The sequence below is a fragment of the Chrysoperla carnea genome, chromosome 1, assembly GCF_905475395.1.
Source record: "Chrysoperla carnea chromosome 1, inChrCarn1.1, whole genome shotgun sequence".
Classification (NCBI taxonomy): domain Eukaryota; kingdom Metazoa; phylum Arthropoda; class Insecta; order Neuroptera; family Chrysopidae; genus Chrysoperla; species Chrysoperla carnea.
In genome coordinates, this window is record NC_058337.1 from 133,829,022 (window position 1) to 133,851,541 (window position 22,520).

General features: G+C 31.6%; 4 protein-coding genes across 4 annotated transcripts; 1 reads left to right on the plus strand and 3 right to left on the minus strand.

Moving 5' to 3' along the window:
- Positions 1 to 975: 975 nt before the first annotated feature.
- Positions 976 to 6,216, minus strand: LOC123305660 (acetyl-CoA acetyltransferase, cytosolic). Its single transcript, XM_044887440.1, has 7 exons — positions 6,046 to 6,216; positions 5,838 to 5,959; positions 4,726 to 4,838; positions 3,347 to 3,546; positions 2,443 to 2,672; positions 2,127 to 2,312; positions 976 to 1,330 (listed from the first exon to the last, which is right to left on the minus strand). Exons 1-7 carry the CDS (start codon positions 6,086 to 6,088, stop codon positions 1,049 to 1,051), a joined length of 1,176 nt encoding a protein of 391 aa, XP_044743375.1. The 5' UTR covers positions 6,089 to 6,216; the 3' UTR covers positions 976 to 1,048.
- A 1,804-nt stretch (positions 6,217 to 8,020) lies between these two features.
- On the minus strand, positions 8,021 to 8,688 carry LOC123305665. The gene is made up of 3 exons (XM_044887444.1): positions 8,569 to 8,688; positions 8,374 to 8,510; positions 8,021 to 8,313 (listed from the first exon to the last, which is right to left on the minus strand). The coding sequence occupies exons 1-3, from the start codon at positions 8,615 to 8,617 to the stop codon at positions 8,029 to 8,031; spliced, it is 471 nt and encodes a 156-aa protein (XP_044743379.1). The 5' UTR covers positions 8,618 to 8,688; the 3' UTR covers positions 8,021 to 8,028.
- Positions 8,689 to 9,357: 669 nt separating this feature from the next.
- LOC123305663 (60S ribosomal protein L13a) lies at positions 9,358 to 16,462 on the plus strand. Its single transcript, XM_044887443.1, has 5 exons — positions 9,358 to 9,450; positions 9,675 to 9,805; positions 13,432 to 13,541; positions 14,176 to 14,321; positions 16,210 to 16,462. The coding sequence occupies exons 1-5, from the start codon at positions 9,430 to 9,432 to the stop codon at positions 16,414 to 16,416; spliced, it is 615 nt and encodes a 204-aa protein (XP_044743378.1). The 5' UTR covers positions 9,358 to 9,429; the 3' UTR covers positions 16,417 to 16,462.
- Positions 16,463 to 16,482: 20 nt separating this feature from the next.
- Positions 16,483 to 21,036, minus strand: LOC123295183 (phospholipase A1 member A-like). Its single transcript, XM_044876434.1, has 6 exons — positions 20,925 to 21,036; positions 20,817 to 20,859; positions 19,369 to 19,618; positions 17,644 to 18,001; positions 17,079 to 17,208; positions 16,483 to 16,570 (listed from the first exon to the last, which is right to left on the minus strand). The coding sequence occupies exons 1-6, from the start codon at positions 20,971 to 20,973 to the stop codon at positions 16,483 to 16,485; spliced, it is 918 nt and encodes a 305-aa protein (XP_044732369.1). The 5' UTR covers positions 20,974 to 21,036.
- Between the last annotated feature and the right edge of the window lie 1,484 nt (positions 21,037 to 22,520).

Here is a 22,520-nt window from a genome sequence, read left to right on the forward strand (position 1 = left end):
AAAAACCTTTTTCATGTGAAGATTGTGATAAATCATTTACTCAGAAAGTCAATTCGATACAAACGAATTCACAAGAGGGAGAAACGTTTTGCATGTGAAATTTATGATAAAACATTTGGCTGTAAAAGCCATTTAAAAAAACACAAACGAATTCACACTGAAGAAAAAACTTTTCCATGTGAAGACAAGCGAATTTTAATTTACGTAATACTGTATATTAAAACGATCATAAATAAACTTGATTTACCCACTCCAACCTATTTATTTGATTGGGAACATTGCAATAACATATCTGTGAAGTGTTCTGAAAAATTATGGAAAATGTTTGTTCAGTCACTAGTTGTTAGACTAAGCTAATAAAGTCATACAACAACAGCAATTTCCAGCCTAGTCAAGGGCACCTGAGCTAACTAGCAGATTGTTACTGTGTGCAATGTGTCAAAATAAGATACAGAGTACTTTTTCGTCCTGTAAGACCGAATAAAACGAGCATCAAAAGACCTCTGGGAGTTCCATCTACGAACTGTAAACTGCTTCTCAATGAGGGTTTCTTAAAAAAGGCTAATCTTAGATGGAAGGAGGAACGCATTTGTTGTACTACAAGGCAGATATGGTCTTTAGGAGTTTCGAAGATTTTCATATCCTTTCAAAGAGCCTCTATAAGCAAAATCTGCGAATATTACAAGACACTGGCTAGGCAACAACTACGTTGAACGACCGATCTTACCAGTGTACTACGATTATTGCAGGAGCTGTGGGGGGGGGAGGAAACGGTGTCTCATCTTCCCTGTCACTGTCTAGCTCTTGCCATGAGGAGATGAACTCACTCTGACGACTTCTCAGACCTGAAATTCGTTGACGTCAAAACACTGCTGATGTGTTATAAAACTGCTTCACAACGGATCCTATCGTCTAAGTGAGTATCACGCTAGAACAGCTACTCTAACCTAAGAGCGAATAAATAGTAATTACATATTTTATTTTACATAATACTGTATATTAATACGATCATAAAAAAGCTATAAATCTTGTTCGTAAATATTAATTATTATAAACGTTCAACCGCAATAGCAATACCCATTCCACCGCCAATACACAACGATGCTACACCTTTCTTAGCATTTCGCTGTTCTAACGCATATAATAACGTAACTAATACTCTGTTGCCGGAAGCGCCGATTGGATGACCTAATGAAATTGCACCACCATTAACATTAATTTTTTCTGGCGATACACCCAATTCTCTTTGTACTGCTATTGCTTGTGCTGCGAATGCTTCATTTAATTCGTACAAATCAACATCATCTTTCGACCAATTTGCCTTTTTCAACTGAAAATAAAAATGGTTTCATTATAATTTGTAGTAGAATTTTGACATGAATAGGAATCAATCTGATAAATTTTATTACTTATCATAATAATAATACATAAGAGGAGTATAACAAATGGATTCCTAGCACCTAGACCAAAGGGTTCTCTGTGCCCTTCTTGAGAACAAACTATCAGTAGAAGGCGAGACGTCTCAAGATAAGAGCTGCTATTTTAAGTAGATAAAGCTGTAGGATTTTGTCGAGGCCAAACGATACACACAAAGCTACCAGATTTTCCGCCAGGAATTCTCCACACGCCACGCGATAAATCCACAACATCTACATGGGGATTTCTCCATGGGAGAAATGATAAATCAAGGTTTCGGATCCAAAAATTCTAAACCTGACGCCCTGTAGGTTTCTGCAAGTGCAAACAACATGTATGGATTTTTCATCGTCCTCTGTAAAGGCCCTACAAGTGGGGTCATCAGAGATCCCCATGTTATGAAGGTGGTAGTTCAATCGACAGTTTAGAATGTTTGGGTCCGAAACCTTGGATTCACGGCAGAAATCCCAGCCATGAAGCTGTGGTGTCTGGCCTCAACAGTATGAAACCGCTTCATTTGCTTAAAATATAATCTGTTACCCGGAGACGCGCGCCTTCGAATCAAGGAGGGCGCAGGAGGACCACTTGGTCTAGGTGCTAAGGACCCATTTGCGGTACGCCATACTTATGTATTATTATTATTATTATTATCCCTAGTTATCCCTTAAAACATGGATTTACGTAAGTATGTTCCTATAATAAATACTAACCACTAAGTTGACAGCAGTAATTGGTCCTAAGCCCATGACTAATGGTTCTATACCAGTTTGGGCTACAGCAACAATTCTTGCTAATGGTTTGATATTTCGCCTTTCTGCTTCTTGTAATGACATAAGGCACACAGCTGACGCTCCATCATTAATTCCAGACGCATTGCCAGGTGTTACAGTTCCATCCTAAATTTTTTAAATAAATTTCATCATAATTATTTGTACAGGGTGCAGAAAAAAAGATGCACTCTTCATATATTTTTGAATTTATATAGCTAGTGCCCCTTTTTATGCACAAAACGTTTATGCTACTTACCGTTTTAAAAATTGGTTTAAGTTTTGCTAAACCTTCTAATGTTGTGTCAGGTTTTGGGAATTCATCATTTGTAACGATTATTTTATTTTTCTTATCTGGAACTTCAACAGGCACGATTTCTTTCGAAAATAATTTTTTTTCATATGATAATTTTGTTCTTCGTTGTGATTCTACTGCCAACTCATCTTGATCTGCTCTGGATATGTTATATTTTTTAGCCACTTCCTCAGCTTAAACATAAAATATCACATTTCACAACCGAAATTCAACAATTGATCAATCACTAAAGAAGGAAATGAGCATCTTATTTGGAGTCATGGATAAGTATCAGGCTCGTTCACAGGAATCATACAAGGGGGAGGAGTGGTATTCAAACTTTTGTTCATGGTTTACGGTCAATCAATAAAAACAAGAATCTCTATTTTTTCGAATAAGAGAACATTTTAGTAGGTAAAAATGTTAACTATTTTTTAATAAGTTAATTCTGCGTGACACAGAAAAAACTTTTCCAAAACTCTGTATAAACCAAATAAATTTAAACTAAAAATATAGTTCTGTAAATGAAGCCATTTATGAAATGCATTTTCCACTAACTAGCTAGATAGCTGTTCGCTCAACTTTTGAAAAATAGTCTTCAATTTTGCACGATGATTTCCGTGAAATCTGGGTCGACAAAGTCTCCCTTGGATGATTCCTTGCGCACAATCCTGCTCCCAAACGGTCACGCATTTCAAAAATTTTCTAATGAATAAATGTTTTATTAATTAATTAAAATGTTAGAGGAGCAGCCTTTTAATATACAGTTTATAAAAATTTACTAAGGATATGTTATTTAAGGCACCTAGATACAATTGTCCCGATTGCACCCTCAAAAAAAAAAAAAATAAATAAATAAATAGATTACCAGTAACACCCATGTGTACACCATGAAACGCATCCGTAAGTCCATCTTCTAATAAACTATCCGTTAAAGTTCCTTGCCCTAATTTAATACCAGTCCGTAATAATATCGTATGTTGACTCATAGTCATAGATTCTTGCCCAACACTTACTATAATGTTTCCCTCACCACTTTTGATTGCTTGATATCCAAGTATAACAGATCTAAAAATGGAAAAAGAAAATTTATTCAGTGGCGGATTAAGGCTTATAGGCCCGTGAGACCTGGGCCTGGGTCGAAAAAATTTAAGGAATGCCGAAAAGTTTAGGTTAAATTGTTGATGTTGATTTTAAAATTTGTATATGACTTCAGGGTCGTCCTTACCCAAGGGTGCAAGCTTTCTTTCACAAGCCGGTAGGTTAAGGTTGCTCTGTAGTTTGTTACAAAAAAGGCTCCTTGCAATGCCTTGGGTCTAGAGCGCTATCATAATCAAACCCGGCACTGAATTCAATACATTTTTTTTCTAAACATGAACTTTGCTCTTTAAATAATAAACCTTGAAGATGATTCTTATGTAAATTAGTTTATATTTTTGAATTTTTATTTAAATAAATAGGTATATATATGCCGTATGCTCGAGTCGCATTAAAAAACCTTTTCTTTATGTAATTGCTAAATAATAAATAAAAAGTTTTGTTTATGCCTTAATGGCACCAGGAAATTTTCAAATCAGGAACGACTACTTCATGCCACATGTGTTGATGCCACAATCGTTTGTTTTTTTATGTCAAATAAGTAAAAGATATCCACTCTTAGATAGCCACTTACACACAACTGATATTTCTACAATACATACTATATTTTTGTATTTCGCGGGTAAACAGTGATGTTCACGAGAAATGTTTCAAACAAAAGTTGAATTTCATTCTCATTTACGACCTCATCCTCACTTTTCCGTCCTAAGCACGCTATAAAAATTTCAGCTTGATATCTCTTTTCTAAGCGTTACAAGCTTATTTTTAAGCAAGAAAAAACTTAGTATACCTTGATATATTTCATATATACATGGTATAAAAATCATGGTGTCGAAACTTTGAAATTTATGTGTCGCAATTTTTCAACTAATCAGCTGGGCTTGGGTTATAATATTTTTAATCTAAAGTTGGCTGTAGAAAATTTAAATAAGAGGATTCCGCGTGTGCTTGAATGTGCAAAAAAAAGACGATCTTAAAATTAACATATATCGGTTAGTTTTGAAATTTGCCAAAAAATTTTTAAGATTTTTTTTCAAAGCTTTCAACATAATAATTTTAAATGAATGTAATGAATGTTAATTTTTTATAAATAGCTTTTTTGGTGCGGCTCATGCATACGGAGGCTAATTATATTATCCATATACATACTTCAAACCTGATCCGCATAACATATTAACACAATACGCAGGAGTTTCAATTGGAAAACCGGCTTTTAATACTGCCTGACGTGCTGTGTTTTGACCTTGACCAGCAGTAAGTGTCTATAAAAACCAAAAATAAAACTTTTAATTGTCAAAGTAAACAATTTGGTTTTTATCTTACGAGATAAAATAATTAATTTGAAGATTAAAAAAATTTATTTGTTATCAACTTGATAGTCAAGTAATTAAGATAGAGAAGATAAATAAGATACAGTGTGAAAATACTCATGAAAAGTCATATTTCCTCCTGGAAACAAAGGACTCCGCTTATATAATATTAAGATAGGAAATGGCTTTCTGTGAAACTTTTTTCTAAACTCACCCTAAAATGTTCTTTGGTTTATTCTGATCAAAAACTATAAAGTCCACAAAAATTTTAATAAGTTTTTTTCGAGCTACCTGATTAAAGCTACGAATATATTAGTAGTGTTAGTATATGACTAGAAAAATGGCTTTCTGTGAAATTTTTTCAAACCATCCCCAAAATGTCCTTTATCGTTATGATCAAAAACTTTATGGCTATATATAACTATATAATGTAAGTGTAGCTTTAATTGCCCATAGTTCGAAAAATACCCGTTAACAATTTTTGTGGACGTGAAAGCTTTTGATCAGAACGATCTGAAGAACATTTTTGGGCGATTTGAAAAAGTTTCACAGAAACCCATTTTCCAAGTCATATACTAAAACTATAATATATTCGTAGCTATGGTCACCCGTAACTCGAAATATATTCGTTAAAAATTTTTGTGGCCATGAGAGCTTTTGAATGATCCAAAGAACATTTTAGGGTGAGTTAGAAAAAGTTTCTATTTTGCGGGGTCCTTTTTTTAAACGGCGCTGACATGGCACTAATACGTATAAAAGGTCTGTAGAAGTTGATAATAAATAAGATAACAGGAAAAATACTTAAGAATTGTATAAAGCGAAGCCTTACAGGCCTTCAAGGAAGATAAATATTAAAAATTAAGTAACACGCAATTTATAAAGTAAATATAACAATATTTAGGAGAGGGGATGAAAGTATACCAATATGTGCAACAATAAACAAATACTTACTTGTCCAACAATAACTTCCGAAACATCTTGAGCAGGAACACCAGCCCTATTAATTACTTCCTTAATTACTACCGCACCTAATTCATGAGCACGTACACCAGAAAATGCTCCTCCAAAATTTCCTACACACAAAGTACAAAAAAATTAAAATAAAAAACTGCGGGAAAATAATTTTTAAATTTCAAAAAAAAGGATAGCAAAAATTTACCAATAGGTGTCCTGCATGCGGAAACTATTACAACATCAGTCATGGTAATTTTTTAATAATCGGAAGACGTTTTTTCTAACAATTACGAAGATGTTACTTCTGATATGTGTGCTAGTAAACTCAATAGGAATTCTGTGAAAGTGTTTAAATATATTCAAGAAGTGAAATCTATACGTCACTCATATTTATATTTTAATACTAAATTAATTTTATCACGTTTCAAATAGTGTAGGTAAAATATAGGTGTTATTATTCTATGTTGGTATTATAAAAATAGTTTTTTTTTTCTTTTTATATGTTGGCACAATTAATTGTGTCTAAAAAAAATTTGTACAATGTCATTATTTCCATGAAATTTAATTGAATAATAAAAATTTTTTAATCAATTTAATGCATTGTTTTAATTAGTTAAGGGGTTTAACCAACTTATCAATTTTAATTTTTAGAGGTTTAATTGGTGAAAATTGAAATCCAGTAGTTTTCTAAACCATAAATTTAAAAATTGCCAACTTTCCAATCGAAATCGAAACAACTGTTAATTGAAAAAATGAATTGAAACTTTTATATTTTATAATATTCAATGCCTATAACAGTCTCATTCAAAATATTTCATCCATTGAAAAATTTAAAGTTCGAACCCGTAGAAAAAAATAGCGCTACAAAACATGACAATAACCTTATATGTAGTCCAGTCACTTTAGCTTTAAAATCCTTTTTTTTTTTTTTAGGCAAAACGAAATAAATTTTTTTGTAAACGTGTTAAGTTTAGCCATGTATGAGGAAGTTCTAAGTTGGTTTACCTTATTCGGCTTAAAAATCAACTTTTTACAGTTTTGGTGAAAATTTCCCTGGGTAGCTTTGAGTTGGAAACAAGGTGCCTGAAAAAGAAATACTTACAAATGTGTCACTTTTCGACATTTTGGAAAGAGATGTGAGTCACTTTACCAAAAAGAACTAGAATTTCCTAGATAAACTTAATGATTTTTACGCATCAATATTTCAAAAAAGTCGAAGGAAAATGGATTCCTTCGGTGTAAAATAATTACTCACTTAAATCATTAACCTGAATTTATTTGTTTGTTTTAGAGTCTATAATCCTTAAATATTTGATTTTCAAGTTAATTTAAACTAACTAAAAAAATAACATTTATTCGAATAAATGAATAGGTGGAACTCCTTAATAAAATTTCCACTCATTGTTAAATCGATAACAACACAAAATATTTTTGTTTGAATTTTAAATAATCTACAAATTTTATAACATAAACATAATTTCTGTGACATTTAGGGTTGCCACGTCAAAGTTCCGGGAAATCATAAGAGGTTGATATCGGGAGTCAGGAGAGACTACACATATTCGGGAGTCTCCCGATCAAATCGGGAAAGGAGGCAGCCCTAAAATGCCATGGGCTCCGGGAAAAGTCACATTTCAGTTAAAAAGTAGACAAAACACGCATAAAACCGATGAGTATAAACTCAGCAAATACGTATTCAGAAAAGTTTTTTAGGGGCCAGTATATCGTATACAGGGTGGACCATTTTAATCTATTATGTCTAATACATAGCTCGTTTTGTAGTTAACCAATCGAAAAATAACTTAAACAAAAGTTGCAACGTTTGATGAGAGGGACATCATGTTCTGTAAGAGATAGAATAATACTTTTAATTAGGAAGTTGAGTAGATTTACCTGGACTAAAACGATATTAAATGACGGTTTTGGAAATGGAAACCAGTCAGAAGCCATATTAGTTGTAGACATTGCCGTCTATGACGCTACAGTACAAAAATATGACTTCCTTTTACTTTACCGTTACCGAACCTCAGAGTGTGATCGTTGAAATTGAAGCTGAGCCCTTTATTTTTTAGTTTGTTTTGCATTTGTTGTCTAGCCCTAAGCATACATTAGAATTTAAATAAAATTATTTTATTTAAATAAAATAAAAAATATAAATTCTAAATAATATTATTGGATAAAATTCTGATTAAATGTAAAACATTAACAGCGAACAAATAAAAACCATAATAAAAGATAACTTCGTTGTATTTGCAGAATTAGTGCCAATACCTTTTACGTAGATTATACCTTCAGTACCAATATCACCCCCAAATCCGTTACCAAAAATAGGTTCTTTTCCTGTACCATTGTTGCACAGAGATTTTGTACATGCTCTATAATAAGTCTTATAAACTTCATCTGTTACATCTTTATTTAAAAAGACTGGAGTGTCTTCACATCCTCGAGAAAATGTAGCCAATCCGGGAGGATCCTTAAAAAAATTTAATAAATTACCTTGAAATTTAAATTGTTTAGTTTCATTTGTACTTACAATAAGTTCTTGTCGAAATGTGATGCAATATTTTTTGTTGCATTTAATAATAGCCGATTCGGAAGCTGCACCAGGGTTTTTTAAGCAAATTTGATCATCCGAAGAACCACTTTGTGTACACGAATAACATTTTAAACCTAAAACAATATATTTTGTAAATATTCAAAAATTTTATTGAATTCAAATATTAGAAACCTGTTGAGTAGCTAATAAAACACAATAGAAGAAGAAATTGAAATTCCATTTTCTAGATGCATTTAATCATTTGCGAGTAATTCATATTTCAAGCATTGTTATATTTCTTATCTAATTTTTAGATAAATTTTTTGATTAATATTGTTTGTATCGCGTAATTAATTTTTTAAAATTCCCTCTGTTTAAGGTAATCGGTCTAAATGATGGACACTTCCCAATAAGCCATTGACATTATAGTAACCAATAACTCACGCGTTGGCTCTACGTACTGGTTTTGTATCGACCATTCATTCAGTTTTTGGAAAACTTGAAAGATTTTTTTCATATTCTATAAGTTTTTGCCCAAATTATGGTAGAAATTCAATAAATGATCTAATTGTCTTTGGCTTCTTATTTTTTTAAAACTCCACTTTTGGGTTTTTTTTTCTATTCATATTTCACGATTTTCGAGGACCAACAAAAAATACTTCAAAACTAATCTCTTATAAGGTCATTTTCCAGTTTGGCGAGGGTAAAAAACACTAATTGTTTGAAAAATTTTTTTGTAAATTTTATAGATTCGCCATAACTAAAGCTCAAAGTAAGCCAATACATTTAATATACGCATTTATTGTTATCTTTATGGAAGTCTTTAGTGTAATTTAATAATTTTAACAATTATAATCAGCCATACGTAATGTTTTCTAAACATTCAACTTCGTTAACTTATTGTCGTTTTTATTATGTTCATGTATTTGGAACAGTTACCCTTCAGTTGGCGGTGTTGTGAGAGTCGAGCTAATTCTTTGACTCGTGTACTATTCGTATGTTTCCGGTTTAGTTATGTTAAAATTTGTGTCTTTTCCGTCTTAAACAGCAAACATGACGGGTTTTAGTAAAAAGGTATGAAGTGTTTATTTAATTATTTATTAATTAAAATGTGATTTTAAGTTATTTAAATAAACGAACTCATTTTTAATTGAGTTTCTAATAAATTTTTACAAATATTATAATGCCAGTTAATTTAAATATAAAGTTTAATTGAATGTTGACACGTGCTTCGGCTTTCAGCATGGCTGGTATGTACGATTTACAAAAGTTAACCAAATTTTATTCTTTTTTTACAGCCTATATTAATTGATGGCCGCGGCCATTTATTGGGACGCTTAGCTGCTATTATTGCTAAAACTTTACTTCAAGGAAATACAGTCGTTGTCTTACGATGTGAAGAATTAAATATTTCAGGAAACTTCTTCAGGTAAGTTGAAAATTTTTATTTTAATATTTAATAGTAGAATCAAATGGCATTCTAAAATTTTCAAAACCATTTTGCATGAAATATCTAAAAAGTTCAGTATACACGTTTCTGTCATTGATATGGATGCACCACAAAAGATCCGTTTACGATTAAATTCAACGAGATAATTAAGGACCTTCCAAAATCTAAACTGTTTAATTCGGGCATTGTTAATTTCTATCCTAAAACATTTTTAATTAAATGACAGACGCTTAATCATGTGTAAGCAGGTATTTTAGTAAAAAATTTGCTGAAATGTCTAGAGCAAGGCGGAAATAAAATACATCGGAGAGAAATGTTAACCACGTTTTGATAATTTTTTTTAAAACTTAAGATATTCTTAATTTTCGTTTTATTTTGACTAATTTTACCCAAAATCAGGGGAGAGTACGATAACTGTGGCGCCACGACTTGACGATGGAATATGGTTAAATAAAGTAAAACAAATCGAAAATGAAGAGTGCTAATATTCGAGTTTCGGCTTAGTTTTCGAGTAATCGACTCCTATATAGAGTAAGAGCCAGCGCCTGCCAGACACACATTAAAGTATAAAAGCTGAAATTTTTTTTGCGTATTCTCACTGGTGTAGGGACCAATCTTTGGGGGCTACAAACCTTGACTAACGGTTCCTTCGGTAGGTAGCAGGTAATCAGGGGCGCAGTACCCGAGCTCGCTCACGTTAAAGTATAAAAGCTGAAATTCACACAGAGTGTTCAAATGACCATTTTAAGTCAATATTGAAAAAGACATATCAATCCATCCAACTAACATTAGAAGACATATCGGTCAAATATTCAATAAGTAAATCGTCATAGTTGTATAAGCCATAAACGGTTAGTGATACAAAAAAAATTAGTTTACAAAAAAGTAGGTAATTTAATTATCTACAATAAAAGTTATTACCATTTTTGGTCTAAAGCGCACGGTTATGGAGATATAGCCTAAAACGGTTTTCCTTAAAATGGAGGCACTTCCCCCGCTTATTTTTGTAAGGATTTTGTGCTTATACATTCAGTACGTGATACTGAACATATTTAAATAATAAAATAACTCTTGCAGTGAAATAAGTTCATAATCATGGAAGAATTGTGTTTTTTTGCATTTGACCTTCTACCACGTCTGGGGGAGTGTTAACCCCTTCGGATTGATCTGTCTTTTTCAATATTGACTTAAAATGGTCATTTTAACACTCTGTGTGAATTTCAGCTTTTATACTTTAACGTGAGAGAGCTCGGGTACTGCGCCCCTGATTACCTGCTACCTACCGAAGGAACCGTTAGTCAAGGTTTGTAGCCCCCAAAGATTGGTCCCTACACCAGTGAGAATACGCAAAAAAAAATTCAGCTTTTATACTTTAATGTGTGTCTGGCAGGCGCTGGCTCTTAGTCCAATAGTCTACATTTGAAATGACACATAAGACCATTTTTTTATGCTGAACCGTTTAAATTTGACAAGTTCCTATGGATACTAAAATTTAAAGCTAATAATTCTGAAAAACATACCTATAATTTTTTTTAATATGTCGATTTTGAGCTAATATTATCGATTTTCAATTATAACACTTTAATACCCACTTAAGTCGATTTAAAAATTATAAAATTACACATTAGTTGATTTTAAATTGTAATATTACACTTTCGTCGAACAAATTCGATAATTTTTTTTCTTCACTGATCTACAGATTGGCCATGTAGTGTGATCAAATTAACTTTTTGAATATTTTAATTCTGAGTTCGGAGAAAAAAATTGAATTTAGTAGATCATTATGATACAAATTGAAGAAACTAAAATCTAACATTTTTTGATGGTCGGAAGGGGTCCAAAAAAAATGGTAAAGTGGCCTAATCCGGTCTTTGGCGTCAGACACCGTCGGATTGAGTTAAAAATAAAAAAGCGTTTAATAAGCTTAGGCGCCGTAAAAAGGTGAAAAAAATGAGCTGCGAATGAACCCGATTGGTCCATCGATGTCCCCAGAAATTGCAAAAAACCATCGATTTTGCTCGAAATTTCAAAACTTCATAGCTCTTGTTGTTTTAAAGATTCAAAGCTGAGTTTGAAATGGATTGTAGCTTTTGTGCCCATGAAGTATCACACACAATTTCAGCAAGATCGAATGTATACTTTTTGCAAACCGCAGCTGAAAGCAAAAAACAGGACTTTTGTAAAATGGCCCTAAAAAAGTTGTGGTGCGGTAACGCGCTATTTTTTTTACGCGATCATATGCTTCAATAGTTAAAGTAATACCTACTAAAGTGCCAACCTCTCATCTTTAGTAAAAGTTACTAAAATATTAATTTTAAATTACTATTATTTTAAATTATAACATTAAAAATAGGATGGGAGTAATGGGAGCAATTATATTAAGAGATAGAAGTTATGTGACATGTCTCTTAATATAATTGCTCCCATTACTCCCATCCTATTTTTAATGTTATAATTTAAAATAATAGTAATTTAAAATTAATATTTTAGTAACTTTTACTAAAGATGAGAGGTTGGCACTTTAGTAGGTATTACTTTAACTATTGAAGCATATGATCGCGTAAAAAAAATAGCGCGTTACCGCACCACAACTTTTTTAGGGCCATTTTACAAAAGTCCTGTTTTTTGCTTTCAGCTGCGGTTTGCAAAAAGTATACATTCGATCTTGCTGAAATTGTGTGTGATACTTCATGGGCACAAAAGCTACAATCCATTTCAATCTCAGCTTTGAATCTTTAAAACAACAAGAGCTATGAAGTTTTGAAATTTCGAGCAAAATCGATGGTTTTTTGCAATTTCTGGGGACATCGATGGACCAATCGGGTTCATTCGCAGCTCATTTTTTTCACCTTTTTACGGCGCCTAAGCTTATTAAACGCTTTTTTATTTTTAACTCAATCCGACGGTGTCTGACGCCAAAGACCGGATTAGGCCACTTTACCATTTTTTTTGGACCCCTTCCGACCATCAAAAAATGTTAGATTTTAGTTTCTTCAATTTGTATCATAATGATCTACTAAATTCAATTTTTTTCTCCGAACTCAGAATTATCTACAAATTGACGCCATTTTTTTTTTATTTGATCACACTAATGCCTTTAATGGGATTGTGTTAGCACAGGTCTGTGGGTTTTTAGCCCTTGCGTTTTCCCTGTGATTGCGTTCATTCACTGATCTACAGGTTGGCCATGCCTTTATTAGGGTGGAGTTAGCCCAATGATTATGAATTTAATGACATAAAAATTTCATGTTTTTAGACTTCATTATCTCGAAAACCATGCCAAAACTCGAAAATTGGTATTCTTCATTTTCGCTTTATTTAAGTGTGTTTGACAATACTCTGTTGTCAAATCGTGGCGCCACAGTTATCGTACTCGAGCCAACTTTCAGATATTTTCACAAAATGATTTTGTTTTTGCGGGTTTTTGAAGTGAGATTTGATTTATTCTATCCAGATTTTTCTATGATTATTACAATTATCTTACCTACATTATTTGAGAGGTTATGAAAATAAATCTAGCGTATGAGAAAAATATTCGATCCTTTTTAATTGCTTTAAAATATTTGATAATTTTGGTAATTAATAGCTGGTTAATTTTGTTTCAGAAATAAGTTGAAGTTTATGTCATTTTTGCGTAAAAGATGTAATGTAAATCCAGCTCGCGGTCCTTTCCATTTCCGAGCACCTTCAAAAATCTTATGGAAAACAGTTCGTGGTAAGTATTGATTTATTTTTTTTTTGCTTGCTGGAACATTTCTTTTACTTGAAGTTTCGATTAGTTTATAAAGTTGGACAATGGCTACCATAGCCAAAAGTGGGAGGAGGGAGGTTAGGGTTCCGGTTCAAAAATGAATAAAGAAATCCTTTATTTTCCCTATGCCTTCTTATGTTAATCTTAGAATCTTTAACTTTTCTTAAAAATGCTAGAACGTCAGAAAAAAAAAGTGTAAATTATACATTGAACTGTCACCAATTGACAGATCACGTACTTATACGTCATCAACAGAGAGCGCCAAAAAACTGCGTTTAAATATCTCAAAATTATAATGTATTTTAAATTTTTTTTTTCACATAAATACACCATTTTTAAGCAGTATTTGTATTTTTTACTGTGTTATCGGTGTAAACAATGAATTAAAAATTAAAAAAAAATACATGAATATTCCCTATTCTAGATATCGATGCAGTAATTTTGATACTCCCGTATTTTTACTCAATGATTATTTAATATTTACCTACATTATCTGATAGTGTAATGATTTTAAATCTATGGATGAGAAAATTCCTCTCTTATAATATATGAAAATTAAATTTGGGGCATGTTTTTCATAAGATATTTTACGTTTCAGGTATGGTACCACACAAAACAGAACGTGGAAAGCAAGCACTTCGTAGATTAAAGGCATACGAAGGAGTACCTCCACCATATGACCGAAGGAAGCGATTGGTAGTTCCAGGTGCAATGCGCATCATGTGTTTAAAACCTGGCAGAAAGGTTTGTGATATTTATTTAATTTTTCAATTTAAAACTTTCACATTTAATAACTGTGTTGTAGAAGGTTCGATGTACATACCGTTTTATTTTTGTATCGTTTCAAAGATATTATCCCTTGCCCTCTATTATTGAGTAAAATTTAATCGTTTTTCCATTGATTAAATTTTAATTAAATGGAGGAATATTAAAATAACAGTTCCACACCGTATGCGATCTTAAATTAATAGTACATATGGCACTAAAATTGTGAAACATTTTGTCTTTAAGAAATTTGTTAAATTTTTGAGACTCAGAAATCAAGTTTTCGAGGAAAACAAATTATCATCATATACTGTCCGCAAAAAAAGGGATGCACTTCAAACATTTCAAATTTTCTTAGAAATTTCAAGCAGATATATCTCGGTGAAAAATGATTGGATCTGAAAGAAATATATATGATTTGATAGCTTATAATTTCTTTCACGGGTAAACAGTGATGTTTACGAAAGAAAGGTTCAAATAAAAGTTGACAAAATTTTTTTCTATCTCTAACGATTTGCAAGATGAATACTTTTTCATTTGATTGAGCAAAAAATTTCGATTTTAAAATTGGCATATCTCGGTCAATTTTGAAGCTAGAAAGTCGAAAAGAAAACGAAAATGTGCACATATACTTCAGCTAGAACTTTGACATTAAAGTTTTTTTTATTGAATGCATAGTTTTTTTGTAATTTGTTAAAATCTGATTAAAACCCCCCAACTATCTCTCCAAAAAGGAGGTTTGATACGCTCCTGAGAGGTCGATTTTTTTTCGATGTTTTTACAACCTTATAAACAACTGTGGAAGAGCAACGAGTTTAAAAAATAAAGCTTTCGAATATTGTTATTGGAACCCTCATTACAAAGCGAACAAGGATGATATAAATTTTTTAGCTTTTGTTTCAATAAAATAAAGGTTTAATTTTTCGAATGAGTTCATGTTTATTTCGTAAGGACATTATTTGATACGACAGTTAAAAAAGTGTCTATTTTTTGCTTTGTCGGCGAATAACTCGGTGTTAGAAACTCGTATAAATATCAATATATAAACGCATTTTAAATAGAAATTAACAAGCTTTCGATTGCACACACTTAATCTTGTATAAATACTTATGCATTCCGTGCACGCTTTTAAAATTCATATCAAATTAATATATTTTCTCACCGTTTTAGCTATTACGCACAATAGCACTAGCTTGATACCCGCCCACTTCACTGGGTTTAAAAGTAAATACCACCGCTCTATAGCCTCCACCTCTATTGATCTCAATTATCAACGTTCCATAACACTTGAAGGGATTGTTTTACGCAGAATAAAAGATATGCACAGTTTTAAATTTTTTAAATTTTAAAGTAGTCATAATTCATTGAGTATATCGGAAAAGGTAGCCATGAATTGTGACATTTACTATTTTAAATTTTTACAGAAATATTTAATTTATGGTTAAAAATAATGATCATCTGCTCCATCATCATTTTGAATCATAAATTAAACATTTCTGTAAAAATTTAAAATAGTATGTGTTATTCTGATGTGTGAGCTATATGCTGTACAGTATCATTAAAATCCATTCGTTAGTTTTTGGGTGAAAACATAACAAACGAACAAACAAACATCCTTACTTTCACATTTGTAATATATAGAGATGATGAAAATATTTGAGGTACAAACTATCGAATCATGTATATTTTATTCAAATCAAATCTTTTTTCCCAACATTGTTTGAAATTTCGAGAAAATTTAAACTTTTAGTACGCCACTTTTTGCGGGACAGTATATTTTGCCTCAAGTATATTCTATTGTAATTAATTATTTGATATTATAAATTTTTAAAGGCCTTATTTTCAAGTAAACTATTTGTTTTTACAGTACTGTCACGTTGGAAGATTATCACATGAAGTTGGATGGAAATACCAAGGTGTTGTACGCACATTAGAATCAAAACGTAAAGTGAAAGCTGTTTTGAGTATTCGTAAACGTGATAAACTCAAGAAAATTACTAAAGATGCTGGCAAAGTTGTAGAGAAACAAACAGCACCATTTACAGCTGTTATTAACTCTTATGGTTACAACTAATTTATAATTTTTAATAAATAAAAATAAAAAAAGAGTTTATAAAAAATTATTTTGTTTTTATTTCATTCATTTTGTTTCTAAACATTTTGTTCCAGCTTTTCCTAATCCAAAAGGTGATTTTGTTGCTGTTCGAAGGTAATAATTGCCGATTTTGCTGGGAAACAAAACTTATTATTATCTAGAATTTCGTTATAAACGAATTAAAACCTATCGTTTACATGTTCAAAACTTCAAGGAAATTTAAAACGTCTAAATATATGAAAGAAACTGTATGGAAATTTTGGTTGATGATTGACCTGAAAATGTTAGTGAATTATGAGCTTTTGAAAAACATAGGGAAAGCGTATTTCAGTATCGGTCAGGGAAAATTAGTTCCTGGAATTGAATACTCAAGATCTGACTCCTCGTCGATACCTTGGAAAATATTCTTCAAAATCTACTTTTTCGAAGATTGACTTAGTGAATGAGCTTGTAGCAGAATATTTAGCTAATAGAGATTTCCGTGTTTGTCGAACAGGAGAGTTCCGAATTATAAAGTCACCGAAAACAGTTGTGGAAATTAACAAAGGAGAAGTTTAAATTAGCATGGAAAATTAAGGGAATTTTATAAGAATAATTAAAACCGCTATCCTAAAATTATTCATATTTCAGAAGAAAATTACCCCGTTAATGAAGGCTCCAAGATAGCTGTATCTTTCGTGTTACCATTTACATCCAATTTAACTCCGATAAATGATTTTGATTGTATTGCTTCCGCCCAATAAACACAAGACCTTTCATGACTACAAAAATCTAAAAATTGAGAAAATTTGAATAAGATAAAATAGTTACTCTGCCGGGAAAGGGAACGAAGCAGTCGGCTCAAAGTCACGAAAGGAATTTTTTCAAACGAACCTCGCTCAAGCCGAAGGTAAAGGAAGTCATATGTTCCAAATCAAGGACTTTCTATTTTAAGTCCAATCGTTTTTTACGGGAAGTAAGTATGCGACCGGAAAAGAACTATGAGCAGTTATCATAGAAGGTAGATCCGCTAGCTGATGGACCTCATGACTCTTTCCTGGTGTATCCGACTTAATTGTAGAATTTAATGATAGTCGTCTCTGGCGTCGTAAGAGGCATGTAGCTTCATATGCTTACAGAAGTATCCGTCGCCAAGGCACATCCTTTCCTCCAGGTGATGGATTTAAAAGAAATCGAACAAAGTACCTTACTATTTAAATTTATTACCTGTTGATCGTCCAGAAAATGGTATGAAATGTGACGGGCATCCAGGTTGAATACGTCGACCATAATTTGGGAAAAAATTAATATCACCTCCTGGACTATTGGTACCATATATACCACCATCGGTTATTATTTCAATAACATATTGGGCGTTACCAGTTGCTAATGGTATGGCGAAACCTTGATCGAATAACGGTCCTGCTGGATCTAAACCAATAATTTTTGATATTTTGGTTTTTGTATATCGACCAACTGTACCGGCAATATGTGCCCCTAATGAGTGTCCAACGAATACTATTCGATCTGGAGACACACCCAAGTCCATTAATTTATTTACATCATTTGCTACAGCTTGTCCTATCTGATTTAGAATATTTAATATTTACGTCATGGATAAGAATGTATGGCATTGCCGCAAATTAACCCAATTCTCATAACGTAAAGCTAAGTTCAAAATTTTGAATTTTTATACCATGTATATATGAAATATACATGGTATATTAAGTTTAGTCCCAAGTTTGTAACGCTTAAAAATATTGATGCTAAAAAAATTTTGATATAGGTGTTCATAAAATCACCTAATTAGTCCATTTCCGTATGTCTGTCCGTCTGTCTGTCAACACGATAACTCAAGAACCAAAAAATATATCAAGCTGAAATTTTTATAGCGTGCTTAGGACGTAAAAAGTAAGGTCGAGTTCGAAAATGAGCAACATGGGTCAACTGGGTCTTGGGTCCGTTGGACCCATGTTGTAAACGGTTAGAGATAGAACAAAAGTTTAAATGTAAAAAATGTTCCTTATAAAAAAATAAACAACTTTTGTTTGAAACATTTTTTCGTAAACATCACTGTCTATACATGGTATTTCAACAGTTAACTCAGTCAATTGTTTGTTTTCACTTGTTTCAAAATAAAAATATTTTGTAGTTTTAAGCAAAAAAGTACTCTGCAATTTTTATACCATGCATATATGTAATATGCAAGGTATACTAAGTTTAGTCCCAAATTTGTAACGCTTAAAAATATTAATGCTGTGAACAAAATTTTGGTATAGATGTTTATAAAATCACCTAATTAGTCCATTTTCGGTTGTCTGTCTGTCTGTCCATCTATGTCCGTCTGTCTGCCAACACGATAACTGAAAAACGAAAAAAGATATCAAGCTGAAATTTTTACAGCGTACTCAGGACGTAAAAAGTAAGGTCAAGGTCAAATGAGCAACATAGGTCAATTGGGACTTGACCTATGGGTCCGTAGGACCCATTTTGTAAACCGTTAGAGGTAGAACAAAAGTTTAAATGTAAAAAATCTTCCTTATCAAACAACAAATAAACAACTTTTGTTTGAAGCATTTTTTCGTAAACATCACTGTTTACCCGTGATGGCGCAAATTAGGCGTAAATTTTATAGTATGTATTATATGGGAATATCAGTTACGTATATGTGACATGTATGTATGTGGAATGTGATAGAGTAATCAACACTGTCTATATGCATGGTATTTCAACAATTAACTCAGTCAATTGTTTGTTTTCACTTGTTTCTCTAGACGCGTAGTCGAAATAAAAATTCTTGAAAAGTTAAGAATGTATTTTTTGGTTTTTATGAAAAATGTGTTATTTTTTCAATCTCTGTGGGAATTTGCTTAGCTAACGCAGCATAGCTTGGGGTATGAAAAAAAGAATGAGTTATTTTGCGGTGAGAATAAGTAAATTTAAAAAAACAACCGTTGGAACATTTTGCACTGCTTCAATATAAGATGCATCTGACTTTGATATTAATAGATATTCACATTCGATAACATTATAATCTTTTGTTTTCAAGTAACTTTCAATAATTGCATTGATACAAGTGTAATTAATTTTTTGGCGATATCCCCCAAATATTAACACTGTTGTTTTATCCAGACTAAAAGCCGTATGTTGTGGAATTTTATCGATACTTTTTTGGCTAAATTCTGCATACTTATTGCTCACACTAAAAAATACATTTAAATTTACATGGTTTAAATTTTTAAATCAATATAAACTCGATAAGACCAAAAAATATCTGAACAATATTGTGAGGATATATGTGAAAATATCCATAGAACGAAAATTATCGAAAAGAAAAATACTATCATTTATTGTTTTACACAAAATTTTTAAGGAACCAATCTGTCAGGCGCGTGCATGAATTATTCAAAGGGAGGGGTTCAAACTTTTATTCATCATGTTGGGTCATAAAGTCAATATAAACAAGAAACTCTTTTTTCGAGTGAGAGAACATTTTACTACGTCAAAATATTATATTCAGCCACTATTTTCCAATAAGTGATCTCTGTGAAGTACAGAAAAAACTTTCCTAAAACTCTGCGCATCGATCTGTACACATCGCGCGGTGTATATTGAGCGTTCATTCGTCGCTGTTGTCACAGGAAAAACTCAAAGAACGAGAAGCATTTTTTAGACATTTGGAAACGCATCTTTATTGCAAATGTCAAGTGTTTCGAGTAGTTTTTTGACATTGATTTTCAGCCCGGTAATGTGTTGATATTCTTATCATTTTAACGTTAAGAGCATTATTATTATACTCTCATTTTCGTTTTCAATAATTTCATTGCGTGATTTTTACACAAAAAGGTATGAATTTATTTGGTCAACTGTTTCAGGACCAAAAACTTGATTAAGTTTTACTTGCCCATGAATTTCAAAATTTAATTGAGTTGTACTTGCGCATGATTTCTGTAGTTTTAAAAATCATAGAACGCACCTAATAAATTCAATAGAAGTTGAAAAAGGCCCGGAAATTTAAAAAAAAAGTGCGTCAGATTGAGAAAATTGACAACGACCAGTATAAATTTTGATTCAGTTTCACTTTAAGAGAATGATTTGACTTGGATATGGACGTGGGGGACATTAACGAGATCAAAAATTTCAATAATTTTTTATAATTTGCAATCAGGACTTCACATAGTTTTTTGTAAAATAATTGTCGATAATTTTCGTTATATGGATATTTTTACGTGTTCCTAATCCATTTCTCAAAACGGCGATATTAATTATTTCCCTTTTTCTACTTTCCGACAAAGATAAAAAACTTCTTGTTCCAAAATTGTCCAAATAATTACTTGCTTTTACGAGTTTTTCTTAGACTATGTTCTCTATTTGAGTTTTAAACGATGAAAATTTATTACGTATAAAATAAATATCGAATGTCAGCTGGAAATTTAATCGAACCTGCAATATAATATTATATGTTTAGGAAATTAAATTATTATTACATTTTGACTGAATATTCGTACCGGATGTTATAGTATCGAAAACAATTTTGCTCATATATTTGAAGGGCATTTAATATTATTAATTTGTCAACAAAGGCCCAAAAGCGCTCGCTACATTTCAAATGTAAAATTTAAATAATTGTTGAAAACGGTAATCATGGTAATGAAAAAAAATTTGGATGATTCTACAAAGGTAGTCGATACAAGGTCATATGATACCATTAGCATATGAGATTATTTATATAGCTACTTAAATTCTGTAATGAGAAACTTCTCAAAGTAAAGTTATAGGTTTTTCATTATTAAAAACGATTTTCGAGATTCGTACTCTCTCACAGCACTTTGCATCATTTATATGTAACGAAGGTGGATGGTATCACGTACACCTTTGGTGTATTCTCAAATGAGTTCGTAGTATACTATGGGGAGGAAAAAGGATCATTCGCATGGATTGGATGTTTATTATCGGGAATGTATTTAAGTGCGGGTAAATTATATATTCATTTTTTAAATTCTTAAATCCTTAAAGTTGATCTAAATTGAATCCATTTTACTATTAGACCAATTGTTTCAGAGATATTGTCTAAAATTGTTCTGAAATTGACTTTATCTTAGAAATTACAAGTCCAATCGTCAAATTGATCCGATTTTTGTAATTTTTGGGTCGAAATTACTTTATATATTGAGTTTTACCAAATCCCGAAATAAAAATTTTAATTTCATTTTTTCGATTTTTTTCTAAGGGGTAGAAAGAAAATTGCAAAAAAAAAATGAGCAGAAATTTTGATACCCCAATTACAAAAATTGGATCTATTTTAATATAAAACATTTTTTATTCACTAAACGAGAAATTAACTTTCCCGTACTGTTATTTGTGTTATTTCTCGGTTCATTTAAATACCAGAAAACATGTTTTCTTGCATCAAAACGCTACTTGTAAATCGCTATTATTTAACAATTTCAGAAAACAAATTTTTTTTAGAATTTAGTTTTTATTTGAAGTTGTTAGTCCATACATTGGAAGAGCGGCGGAAAAAATGTTCATACCAAACTATGTGCTGTACATACGCTATTCCAGTAGGCCTAAAAATTATTAAATGTTATGGTTATTCGGGAAATTTGTTGATAAATACATATTAAGCTAGTATTTTTAAAAGTAGAGTGGACAATTGTAATTTGATAATGGAACTAACCGAACGGGCATAACGACAAAAGGGGCTTACTAAGTTGGAAAACTCAAAATTTGGAAGTTAACAGTTTGAATCTAATTTTACTACATTTACGACCTGACAATTTTTCTCTTTGTTTTTGCAAAAACATTTGCGATTGTAGGCACCCATAACATTTTAGCTATCTAGTAGCTATAAATATTCTCAATACTCACCGTGTGCTTAGGTCAATAGTTACTGGTATGAATCCGGTACAATTTGAGTCCTGTGAGGTATAAATTCCATTATTGTTGCATATATAGCCTGTAAATGCCTCGTTATGTTTAATTAAATCAGCCCAATAAAATATTGAAGAGCCATGACTGCAAAAATCTAAAAGTTTCAAAAAGTTTGTATATTTTGTGGTATTTTTTACAAAAAGATAAGTATTGTAATGAGTCAGGAATTG

Bases quoted from the DNA above. Each gene is read 5' to 3' on its own strand.
- LOC123305660 (XM_044887440.1), bottom strand. From the start codon at position 6,088: ATGACTGATGTTGTAATAGTTTCCGCATGCAGGACACCTATTG. The intron at 5,960-6,045 runs GTAAATTTTTGC...CTTTGTGTGTAG, and splicing joins CGCATGCAGGACACCTATTG to GAAATTTTGGAGGAGCATTT. The intron at 3,547-4,725 runs GTATGTATATGG...TTCCATTTTTAG, and splicing joins TTATGCGGATCAGGTTTGAA to ATCTGTTATACTTGGATATC.
- LOC123295183 (XM_044876434.1), bottom strand. From the start codon at position 20,973: ATGCCCTTCAAATATATGAGCAAAATTGTTTTCGATACTATAACATCC. The intron at 18,002-19,368 runs GTTGTTTTTTTA...ATTCTAAATCAG, and splicing joins CAGTGCAAAATGTTCCAACG to ATAGGACAAGCTGTAGCAAA. The intron at 16,571-17,078 runs GTAATTTTCTTC...TTTGTTTCCCAG, and splicing joins TTGGAGCCTTCATTAACGGG to CAAAATCGGCAATTATTACC.
- LOC123305663 (XM_044887443.1), top strand. From the start codon at position 9,430: ATGACGGGTTTTAGTAAAAAG. The intron at 9,451-9,674 runs GTATGAAGTGTT...CTTTTTTTACAG, and splicing joins TGACGGGTTTTAGTAAAAAG to CCTATATTAATTGATGGCCG. The intron at 9,806-13,431 runs GTAAGTTGAAAA...ATTTTGTTTCAG, and splicing joins ATTTCAGGAAACTTCTTCAG to AAATAAGTTGAAGTTTATGT.
- LOC123305665 (XM_044887444.1), bottom strand. From the start codon at position 8,617: ATGGAATTTCAATTTCTTCTTCTATTGTGTTTTATTAGCTACTCAACA. The intron at 8,511-8,568 runs GTTTCTAATATT...ATATTGTTTTAG, and splicing joins TTTTATTAGCTACTCAACAG to GTTTAAAATGTTATTCGTGT. The intron at 8,314-8,373 runs GTAAGTACAAAT...AATTTTTTTAAG, and splicing joins CATTTCGACAAGAACTTATT to GATCCTCCCGGATTGGCTAC.